Here is a 12,647-nt window from a genome sequence, read left to right as displayed (position 1 = left end):
AATCCTAAATTTGCATACTGTAAACGATGTACTTTGCCTTTAACCTGACCATTTTTTCGGATTATTAATTTGGATATATAATTGTAGAACTTGAAGAGAATTTATCGAAAAGAATACTCTTCGTTCAGAAATTATATGAGTTCTATATTACTGTTACATTTAATTTATGTTTGGGTTTTTCTTCTGATCTCGTTCTGCCTTTCCATGTTTTCTTAATGTTGTTCTTAGCAATACAGACATTTACTTTAGAAATTTGTAATCCGTCGTTCATTACCTATTATCCTTTTTGTATCCCAATATTTTTTTTCGAGCTATTGGTAGCTATGTATGATCAGTGTATTTATATTATTGTAAGTATGGTCTTAGATAGAAATTTCATTTAGTGCAAACAACTCCCCAGTGTTTTCCTGAAAAATACAAACCACCTGAATAATCCACTTTTTTCCTCTAATAACCCGGTCTTTTATGCAGTTATCACTCCTTCACATTGTATCAGAGTAAATCGGATATAAATACCTATTTTATTCAATAACGTTTCAAAACTCATTTATTCATCAAATCCTAATTCATAGTATTGATTATCACAATGTTTAACAGTCATGAATTACCCATCTTCTTAGCTCAATGTGAAAACAAAAATGAAATATGGCTTATAATTTTTTTCTCATAATAGTGTTTGTTTTGAAGTTTCACATTTTATTTAAAACAGTATCAATAACAAATAAAAAAATTAATAATTTGGTTTATAGAGTTGGATCAACACTAAGTACTGGACAAAAATAATTTTGGCTGCTATTCAGTATTCAATTAGTGTCAATATTACTGTCCTACAGGACCCGAATAGCTCAGTAGTCCTGTCTCATTGGGTGACCCTGATTTGAACAAGTGATCATATTTTAGATTGACATAATTCAATCAAAACTAAAGACAAAAAGAACATGGTAGTGGTTACTACTAACTTTCAATTTATACCGATTTTACTGAATGAAAACAGAATATGTAAAATTTTTTTTAAAGAAAGCGTGTTGAATCTAAAAAAATCAATAGACATCAATGCGTTGATAAAATGGAATGTAAGTTATTATTATCAGAGACTACATAGTGCATAAAAGTGCTTTTTACTGGTGAGGGAACATAATATACTTTCAATTTTATGATATTAACTTATATCTAATGTGTCTTATTCATTCTTTAGTTTTTCGATCAATTTTCAACTGTATTGAAATATTTATGGTATTTTATTGTAAACAATTGCATCCAAAAACAAATGACAATGTAGAAAATAAATTGATATAAAGAGTACATCAACAAAAAAGTTTAGACGCTTTTAAGACAGAGACTTTGTTATTTAATTAACATCAGTGAAATACATGGTTTTTGTAAAACATTGATATAGATTCATTCTTATCGAATAATGAGCTATCAAGCATACATTTTCCTATAATTTTAACATGACTGATGAAGATAATTTATTCAAAGAACTCTGAAAAGTAATCTCATACATAAACAGAACACAAGTGTACAAATAGAATTTTTCTAAGTTTATACATCAGCTGAACTGAATATTTCAACAGATAATTCAATGTTGAATACAAATCAAAGAGTAGAATAAAATATATACTTTTCATGTAATCAACCCCATAAAATATGCTTGCACACCGATACAAGCATAAAAACTCGTTGGAATCACGTTACCGTAAATTGAAAATATTGTTAGCGCATAATTTAAATTAATAAACATGGTGTAAAAAATATGAAGTTTCTTGAAAATAAAACCATCAACGAATATACTCTATGAAGAGATAAATTAAATAAATTACTTGTATGGATTTGATGAATGTCCACAGTAATTGACGTATAGATTCTTCTTTGCTCAGCAATTTAATCAATCTCATAACACGAAATAGGCGGAAAAAATTTACACTGAATTTGACTTGACTTATATCAGACTAAAAAAATAAGAGGAGGGTAAATTAAGATGAAGACGAAATCAGCTAGTAAACTAAGCACAAAGTGCCCTTTTTTGTACATGTAATATTGTAGTTGGAATTATGGTGAGTGAGTATTAACTGATAATCTTAGAGGAAACCATTCAGATTCTAGAATTCATTGTACAATAATTAACGATCCTGATGGTCGCTAATAGAGTTGCAGACACTCCAGGATATCAATATAGAGCAGAAATTCAGTAAAACATACCTATGAGGCGATTACGATTTATCTACGCCTTGTGATTGATTGTAAACAATAGATAACTAATTCGTCATAACCTGAAACACGTTAAATATACTTTTTGTTACACCGATAATAGTTTACAATTTCAGCTTTTTCATAATTTTTTCTATCGTGACGGTAATACTCTTGTAAATTAATAGACACATGAGGTAATGATAACCTTAGTTAAAATGAAATATGTATGAAAATCCATCATTCATTCAGGTTTTTAAACAATATAACGGACTACTATGAATGAGCTACTTTTGAGATAAAAGTTTCCCGTTGATAGATCGAATAGGAATTTGTGAACAGAATCTGAGAGATGAATAAAGTCAGTTTATCATAACCGTTTGAATGCCAAATAACTAACAAATCAACTCTGTGTTACTTAATACGAAGTATTATAAACTATACAAGTTGTAAGAAGTTGTTGCAAAAAGTGATGTGTACAGTTTACAATTGTATCTTAATGACTGTTTCATTCTGTCTTTAAATATGAGATGTGTAAACATTTAACAGTTGATAATATTTTAAAACGGTTGTACAGTTTTAATTTTTAAGGTTCTATTCACTTATAGTTCGATACATTATCAATCAAACAATCTACATGAATACCATCAAAAATTAGAGAAAAGAGAAATCAGAAGATATTACTTGTCGATAATGAAACTAAATATACCTTTCCAAATTAACATTAAATTACTTAAAACTGTATGTTGTACAGTCAAATATGAAAAACATATTGACATATAAGAAATGTCAACTGGTAAAAACCAATTCATATAAATATCGTTTTACCTGTGTAACAATGATATCTATATAACTACCAAGGACCAAGACAAAATCAATCACATTCCAAATATCACTAAAATAATGCTAATGAATTTTGGGAAAGGAAAAAACAGAAAGAAGAAACCATCAATAAATGGAAGTGATCACACCTAGAATTAATGAAATAAAAATAGGAAATTTTATTCCACAAACATTTCATTATATAATTTGTTACTGTTTTTGCTATCTCAAATCTATGCACATCAATATTAGCGCTACATTGATTAAGTGATTACATGTTTCTCCCATAATAAGTACCACAGCATATTTACACATATGTCATGATTGCAGATAAAGTGTGCTTTGTATGTCAGTTAGTCAGCAGCCTGTGTTTACAGCTTTTAGTCAGTTAGCATAATCCAGTCAACCACCAGAAGGGAGAAGAAGGGTTAAAGTAAGCACCCTTGTCTGACTCCGGTACTCAGTCGGAATGCGTCTTTCATCTTTCCTCTATGCACAAAACTGCAGTGTATTCCCTCGTATGGATGCCGTATGATTTTGGCGATTTTCTTAGGCACGCAATAGTCCCGAAGAAAGTTTCACAGGTTCCTCCTATCGATATTATCAAACGCTTTCTCATAGTCAAGGTAGTTGATGTATAGGAGGCCGGCGACCCCATACCGTAGGACACAATCTTGCTAAATAACACTATCCAGAAATCGATATAATTTTTTTGGCAAACAACTGAATACCACCAATATCCCTTATTATTTGCAAGATAGGTTGGTTATGATATATTTGGTCCTTTATTCGTTTCATGAATAAAGTGATGATATGACTTGTTTGAAAAATATGGTTAAGCTTATACTTAAATTCGGAAATTATTTTAACTGACTTTTGATTAGGATACTGAAATAAATAGTAAACTTCGAGTTAGGCTGATAAAAATATCTTACAGAAGAATAAATAATGGCAAATACTTTTGAAAATGTTACTGAGAAGTATCATTGATATCTTGTGATTTGATATTTTCCGTCAGTTGACGTATCGATAATTACCATCTTTTTAGGGTCTTACAAAAACTTAAAAATACCATTTAAATAAAAAACTAACATGATCCTTTTAATTGCGTTTTTAAACGAAGAGTATCAACAATAAGTAATAACAACACTGAACACAGTCCTCCAATCATTGCATCATATTTAGGTCATTATCATCTCTTTAAAAAATTTTAATAAACACTTGTCAATTTATAAAGTACAAGATTACAAACTATTAATCATCTTGAGAAATTTGATATGAATTAAAATGAGAACTCACTTGTTCTTAGAAAAAGATACATAATAAAGCATAAAACTCACCCGAAAACTGAATGCTGACAAACGAAGTATGAATTCTACTGTGAATACAGCAGTGAAAAAATAATTGAATGAATCTAATATTCTTGCCTCAAGTTTACCTTGTTTATCATACTATGGAATGAAATGAAACATTTGTTAACAAAACTTTATTTTATGAAAAAGAAACAAATGACGAATAAATTTAAAAATATACTCAGGTAGTGTTCATTATAAAAATTAAAAAATATACATTACATTATACATTATAACCTGATATCAGTTTTAAAATCCTTAAACGTCAGAAAATCTTATACAGATATATATTTCACGAAATTGAGACTCATCAACAGTACGTGTTCATAACTTTGTACACATCCCGGAAGTAAAATTAAATAGCTTCTCGAACTTTTCTAGTATTTTCATTTGTTCTCAAACTGACAAAAAAGTTATGTTAGAAAACTCTCCTCATATTTAACAGACTAGGTACATTTATCAACTATAACCTCATTTAAAGTATCGTTATACAATTACCAAGCGAATTGAAAGCCATTTGAAATCATTCATAAAATAAAATCTATAATATCAAAAGTAATTCTTATTAAAATAAGATTAGTGAACAAATAACAAGAGATTTTCAAATTAGATCAAGTGTATAACCGAATAGCCCCACTATGTAAGCACTAAGTTTTACAAAAATTTTGTTAATATAAAATTTCAATATTCATTTCAATAAGAAACTTATGTATGTATTCAAATATCTTTTATGTATCATATATAATTCATCATCCCGAATATTCGAGAACAAAACGCAAAGATCACGGGGTTTTACAAGCTATAAAACCAGCTTAATTGTAATGAGTAATAGATTTCCGACGCTAAATGATTACAAATAAAAAATGGTAATGAACACTTAACTGCTCGATGGATTTATAATGGGCAAAAATATCCATAACACTTATGAAATAAAGTGACGCGTGCTCCTAGAGTATTTATTTGAACACAAATATTGGTACAAAGGAGCACCAGATGTGTATGCGCCACACAAAAAATTGTCATTTCATTTAATTTGTGTGTGAGCTATGGTACTGCCCGGGTGCCCAAATCGAAGCTTCTAGAGTAACTCATTTTCCAATGATCGTTCGGTAGACATATCTTTAAATATTCACCAACAAATAAATATTTTGTTGGGTAGCATTCGAGTAAATAAATTATATTAAGACAATATAATTATTAAAATCGTTTGCTTACTTTCAACATCAGTGCCACAGTGTTTATAAATATGAATATGAAAATTAATATTTCAAACCTCTTTGATACAACTACAGACCAAATCTTAAACTGTAAATGTCCTTTAGGAATGTAACGTCGACGTGGTCTAGCTTTCAAGGCATATTCTATGCATTTACGCTAAAGATTTAAAAACATAGCAACAGTAAAATGAGCATTTATGTAAAGTACATTGTTGAAATCGATAAAATAAAGAGATAATGTGATGAAATGAGATGCAAAGAGCGCAAACGTTTGTTGATGAATGTTTGAACTAGGTTTTATGATTTCGTGTATTAACGTCTACAAAACGTTTAGCTTAGTAATACTTCTATTTACCTAAATAATCTAAGATTACTAAGATTTTGCATCTTCTGTTACATTTGATGGCTCTTATTAAAATATTCCAGATAATTAGTAAATTTAGAAGTTATGTTATGTAGATAATATCCATCATACCAAATGGTTGTTCTATCTAGTGTATTATGACTTAATAAAATTAGAAGATAACGGTTTACGAGTTCCACTCATGAATCAGCACACCAATTTTTATCAGTCACCTGTTATTATACTAATTTTGAAATGATAAGAATCATTCGAGATTCTTTTGTAACCTACACCATAAAATTATGAAAATAAAACGTTTTTCAACAAAGTGAATGCCAGTTATTTTGTCTAAATTATAAATTGTAACTTAGGACTTATTCTTCTCTCTTAATTTTGAACCAACGTTTTGTAACAATATTTTCCTTATTATACCCAAGGTTCGCTACTGAGTTTTGAAAATCGCTTAAATTTTCATTTAACTTGTCTGGTCAAAACAAAAAATAATGTCTTCCATGCTCATTATCATGCTTGCTTCCATATAATTGCCTGGCGTAGCACACTTGGTAAGAACCATTGTCATGTTGTCTAGTATTTAATGCTGATCTAACCGCATTGATGAAGCTCAAAAGCAATTTGAGCTTCTCATCCCAAAAACTGTTAGATTTATAGCAAATAATCTATTGCCAACGTCAAAGGAATGGGACGGAAAAAGTGATGAGTATAAATCCTATGGAAAGCATCAAATTCTTTCAAGATTGAAGATATACCGTCTTTCTGACTAACAACTAGCATAAAAAATAAGTCAAACAGGCCTTTCTATTACTTGTCTACAACCACCAAACATCGTTCAATTAGCTATTCATTACTTTTTACTCTAAACAATTCACCATACCACAATACCAAAATTCCTTACTTGATTTTTATTTAATTCACAATTTTTATATTCTGCTTCACCTTCTTTTTGAAATGTTACAATGACGAAGCCAACAAATATATTAATCATGAAGAATGGAATGAGAATAATAAATGTAATGTAGAAAAATGCAACAACTGGTCTATAATTTGTTATCGGTCCGTGATCTTCTGCGTTCGAATCAATCGATCGATATAATAAACTGAAGACAAAACGTAAACACATAGTGAGTTGTCAAGGTAAAAGATTGATATGATATTTCTTAACTGTATAAGTTCCGTTAAAAACTCTATGAATATAGATGTTTTAATTTTTAGTAATTGAGAATAAGTTTATTACAAAACTATTTTGGAAACCATTTTACCAGGATAGTAGGTTTAGCTAACAGATTAATGGGAATAAAACTGTATCATGGACAGATAAAGTGTTTGTTCAACATGAAAAAGATTCTTTTAATTCTATAAGATTTATAGATGAATCTAATAATAAATGTTAACTAACACGTGATATTTCGTATATACAAATTTCGGTAGTTCCCATTTGATATTAACAGAAATACATTAAAACTGAGACAGTACTAGTTGACGGCAATAGATGGTCGTTACAATGAAATGTAAAATATAGACCACTAAACTTCGGTTTGATAGTTTTGGGGTTAACGTCACATCACCACAACTGAAAGTTCTGTGTACCATCTTTGTTGTGATAGAGTGTACAAACCGTCAGTGAGCTTCAACCTACAAAAAAAACTGTCTACTACCACCCCCTGTTAGATAAATAAAGTTAGTGATAAGATTTATCTCATCATCCATATACAGTTTTGGTGTTCCTTTTATTTGTGAATTAAGTTTTCTCAGTACTTGAGCAAATAATGTGCGCTCAAAGAGTGAGATATAAAAAGATATGCTGTTGGTATTGCGGAGTTTAAATTTCCTTGTCATCTTTTAAAGTGCATAATGCTACCCCAACAGAAGTGGAAACCCAATTGACATGAATTTTTATTCAATATTCTAAAAAAAGAAATCATCGTCAAGAAAAAGGTGCATAGTAAACAAATTCATATTTTTTCTCAACTTGACTAAACATTTCATTGGTTAACCGTAAACCACCTGTTTCAAGGAGTATACACAATAAATAAAAAAGCAGATCAACTATTCACCTACTATAAAAATTACTTATTTTCTTTCAAAAATGTGATTTAAATAAATGTTGTCATTGTAAATATATTTAAAAATAGTGTTATTTATAAGGAATTGTTGAAACAGTCTACACTTACCTTGGCCAACCTTCAAAAGTTGAAACAGCGAATAGAGTTAATAAGGCATTTGGAACATTATCAAAATTGAAATCAGAGTTTTTCCATTCTCTTTCACTAAGAATTGGATCCTCTAAACTCATATCTTTATATTCAATAAATTGACCTCTGAAAAGTATTCCAATATAATGACGTACTATGAACTTCCATATATACAGTTATATCAATCAAAACGGTTCTACATGTAATCATAATAGTCTACTAAACGGTTCTAATCTGTGATATTTAAAGACTTTATTGACTTCTAAATGGAATGAAAATGAACAAATTAATTTTAAACAATGTGAAGTTGCTCGATATTGCTACATATCGTCTTCACGTCAAGAAGTTGTTTGAAGTAGAAATCTTACAATTATATATGATAATTCAACGTATTCAATAATGCAATATTAAATATAAACACAAATGTACTATTGATTTAGTGTGATATGGCACTTCTTCTAGCAATTCTTTTATAAACTGACAGTTATGTAGTCGATTATCAGTTATCTGGTTCTATGAAATAAAAGTCAGAAAGAAACTTGCATTATAAACTGAAACATTCTATTATGACAGTGATTCAATCTGTTTATTACCAATTTTAAACTGGTCTTATTAGCCATTATTCGATGGTTACATAATATTCCTATAGTTTCCATACCTTTTGATTAAATTATATATTTGAAAACCAAGCAAATTATGATTATTTTAATCATCAAAAATAACTTACTTGCAATCTTCTTCAACATGTTTTGATATATCTGTACATGAGTAAAATTTACCCTTGAATAATTGTACACCAATAACTGCAAACATGAATTCCAATAAGAATGTGACGAGTACGATGTTTCCAATACTTTTAATGGCAATAATCATACACTGGACAACATGCTATGAATTATAAATTAAGAAAAAGTTAGCAAAAATTTATTATTTAATAGGATTTAAAGCTGAAACCTTTCAAGGTAGATCATATTGTTTGAAATTCACTCTTGTGTTGTTGAATGATTGAGTTATTACATACAAAACGTAAAAGAGATTTTCTAAAATCAAAATTGAGTTCCAATATATTGTGAAAGCAAATGGACTTTATATGTCCAGAATAAACAAATTCAATACATTTGAGATGAGGCCTTATTTTTTAACGGTTATCATGATGTTTGTTATCTTTCATGACAGATGTTTGAGAAAGTAGCAATTCATGTGCATATTATTATTCGATAAACAGTAAATCACATGTTACTTAACTTCTTTCTTTTTATACTCCGATAAAGTATGCGTATTGGCCCCTTGACATGTCCCTGTAATAAATACCGTTAAATGATAACATAAACATCACTATTTAACGAAATCTCTGCATTTATTTTGCAACATACTACATGTAAGTGAAAAATATGCATAATGCTTACTTTTAACCCTTTGGCTCGATTAATAGCTCTTAAAGGTCGAAGCACCCGAAGAACTCTTAAGATTTTTACTGCAGAAATTGTTTGATTCCTACAAACAAACAAAATACACCGTGTTAAAACTTTAATGTAATCAGATGAGTCAAGACAATTCACATACTGAGTATATACAGGGAGAGTTCGATAAAAATTTAGATTAACAACACAACCACATATTTAATAGCGTTCATCAGTGTGCATTTTTTACAATCATCAGTTACGTCATGTTCATTCAATGATAACATTATCATATTATCTCTGTAGGAATATTAATACCTTCTTCACCTAACAGTTGTTTCAAGTTAATTCTGAAAATCAAAGGGTTGTTTTGTATTTTATGTGCATACTGTTTTTGCAGAGTGAATCTAATCATTTTTGTATTTCCTATGCTAATAGGTATAAAACAACCCCATCAAGCTGAACCACAAGGTCAGATGTAAATACCACCTTAATTATCCCAAACAGTATAGTTTTACAAAATAGAATAAAGCAATGAATTATATGCCTAGCATGAATAACTTACTGTAACACGAAAGAAACTAATGCTACGCAGACAACAATAAGATCAAGCAAATTGAATACACTACGACAAAATGCTCCTTCATGAAGTACAAACCCATAAGAAATCATCTAAAATTCGATAAAACAAGATGTATATATTAAAAAATCATACAAATATTAGGAAAAATACCAATTTACAATAAATAGAAATAATGAGACTTTCAGTAATCTGAACATTACCAATAACTACTCTTCGCTAAAACTAAACGAGCTTCTTGAAGTAAATGGCTAACGAGCTAACCAGTTATCCTCTGCCTCATGATAATCTAACTGGGAACAATCTGTCATAGACACAGCTTACCAATTTGGATTAACCTTGACGAAACCTCTTCAAATAAAAAGATATTGGAATTTTAAGATGATTATATAAGTTCAATCAAATGCCACTTATTCTTCGTAAAATTACAAGACTTTGACATTTTATGGAGAAAAAAGCGACAGTCATTCACCTTTTGCATAATTTAGTAGCCATTCGGTTTACAAACAATAAATGACATCGTTATGAAATTAGTGTAGATGATCAGTGCTATTTAGTAGATCAAAATCCGTTACCTGATATAAGCACATAGTTAATCATTTATTATAATATGTATGTATTCACTATTAGCTTATGAATACATGACATTATTCCAGATTTAGTTTACTATAATTAGGAACGGAAATAATTACTAACACATTGTTCCAACTAGATTTTGTCGAATAGTTTTAAAATTCTATGCTTTTCACAAGTAGTCAGAAAATCTCAACCCCAAGTGATAAGTATTACTAAATAACACGCACTCAGTTGATAGGTTTCGAATTATTTTTTTATAAATGGAACATATACGTATATATTTATATATGATGGAGAAGAAATAAAGCTCATTTGGATGATTTTGGTGTTATTGATGTCTCCGATCTAGAAATTTTAGTGAAAAGGCTTTTTTAGTCCTGATGGGCAAAATCATCAGCGCCTGCTTCACGTAAAAGTTGTGAAAACTCAAATTAAAATCACCTAATTCAGAGGACTCAAAAATATACAGAGATGTACATGTACATATGCATAAAGATTGACATAGTGATAAGAGTAATGTAAGTGGGAACGTGTAAATTTTATAATTTATGTAACTGTATAAATCTTAATTTGGATATTAGTCTCAATCTGATTTAGATAAACAGTTAGTCATGTTAACGACATTAATCATGATATATGCTGACATTTTAAGATTTCATTAACAACTTACTTTCAAAGTGATTTCAACAGTGAAAACGCTAGTGAAAAAGTAATCGAACATGTTCAGAATCTGAAAACCATCATAGTTTGGAAAGGGAAAGAGAAAGAAATTAAAGAAATTCGTTGAGTATGTAATCTATGAATCGTGACTAGTTGTTTTTTAGATACTCGAAAATATTTGTTTATAAAATAAAAAAGCTAACAATCAAATTCAACGTAGTTCTTATTAAAAGCGAGTATATAATATTTGACAGTTCTGTCAACGACCAATTGATACGGACAATTATCAATTCATTCAACAAAATGTGCGGGCTAACTTCAGTATTCTCATACATATTTCAAAACGTGTTTATTTGCTTATATAATAACGAAATTATAGCCTAGAACAGAAGCTAACTAATAGTAGTCGACAAAAGAATACTTTACTTATAGTTTACCCAAAATCAACTTCTTTTGATGAACTGCATTCACTTTCAAACGCTTAATACCTTACCTTATATGGTATATATAGATATATATATATTCAGAAAAAGCGAATCAAAGTGTTGGCTTAAGCTCCTTAATTGAATTTCTGATCCACTTAATTCTTAAAAACTAACCGGTAACCAGAACGTTGTAACTATTTTTATAAAACGGCATTATTTCAAGTGGTTATGTAACTGAATGTAAACATTAAAAACTAACATGATGTAAATAGAGATCGAGAAAATAAGAAATGTAGTGTATTTATGTTCCTTAAACAGTAATTATCATTATTCTGGTTGAAATATTTTAATACAATTGTAAAAAATAGCAATGAAAATAATCCGTACTCGATTTCTTGGAGAGTTTGCATGTAATGGATCTTCGGCAGCAAGTAAAATACTGCTTACCAAAATACAAACCAATACAATATTTCCGAAATGGGAGAAACAGACCACATTATGACAAAATATACGAAATCTAAATCACAAAAAAGAGACGTAGTTATGATGAATTTCGACGGCAAATGCAAATCTATAAATATGTCGAAAATTTCTTTACAAATTATTTATACATTACAGGTTTCACTAAAATATATGTACCATAAAATAAACAAACTATACACTGATCCTTTCTACAAATCTGTACAAAATCTTCTGCATTTGTATCAACCACCAAATTGAAATCTATTGGTCGTTGATAATTTAATTCTTAAAGCTTCCGCCTTTTATACCGTCATAAACAAAAAGAATGAAAACGTTATTATTTTCCCTGTCAAAATATTTTATCATTTGAACAGTTAACTACGCTGATATTTATCCAAAATGTTTATTCTGTT

General features: G+C 29.3%; 1 protein-coding gene across 1 annotated transcript in view; it reads right to left on the bottom strand.

Moving 5' to 3' along the window:
- Smp_020270 (voltage-dependent calcium channel) overlaps positions 1–12,647 on the bottom strand; it is a gene marked incomplete at both ends in the record, with an annotated part of 63,791 nt that overhangs the window by 17,682 nt on the left and 33,462 nt on the right. Inside the window, 11 exons of the mRNA XM_018793436.1 lie at positions 1,821–1,949; positions 3,016–3,093; positions 4,350–4,460; positions 5,577–5,735; positions 6,835–7,038; positions 8,113–8,256; positions 8,858–9,019; positions 9,538–9,624; positions 10,096–10,203; positions 11,358–11,417; positions 12,160–12,288. Coding sequence (XP_018647949.1) covers positions 1,821–1,949; positions 3,016–3,093; positions 4,350–4,460; positions 5,577–5,735; positions 6,835–7,038; positions 8,113–8,256; positions 8,858–9,019; positions 9,538–9,624; positions 10,096–10,203; positions 11,358–11,417; positions 12,160–12,288 — 1,371 coding nt within the window. The remainder of the gene's footprint in view (positions 1–1,820; positions 1,950–3,015; positions 3,094–4,349; positions 4,461–5,576; positions 5,736–6,834; positions 7,039–8,112; positions 8,257–8,857; positions 9,020–9,537; positions 9,625–10,095; positions 10,204–11,357; positions 11,418–12,159; positions 12,289–12,647) is intronic.

The sequence above is a fragment of the Schistosoma mansoni genome, chromosome 1 (genome assembly GCF_000237925.1).
Source record: "Schistosoma mansoni strain Puerto Rico chromosome 1, complete genome".
In the NCBI taxonomy this organism is placed as follows: domain Eukaryota; kingdom Metazoa; phylum Platyhelminthes; class Trematoda; order Strigeidida; family Schistosomatidae; genus Schistosoma; species Schistosoma mansoni.
This window is presented reverse-complemented; position numbering and strand designations above follow the sequence as displayed.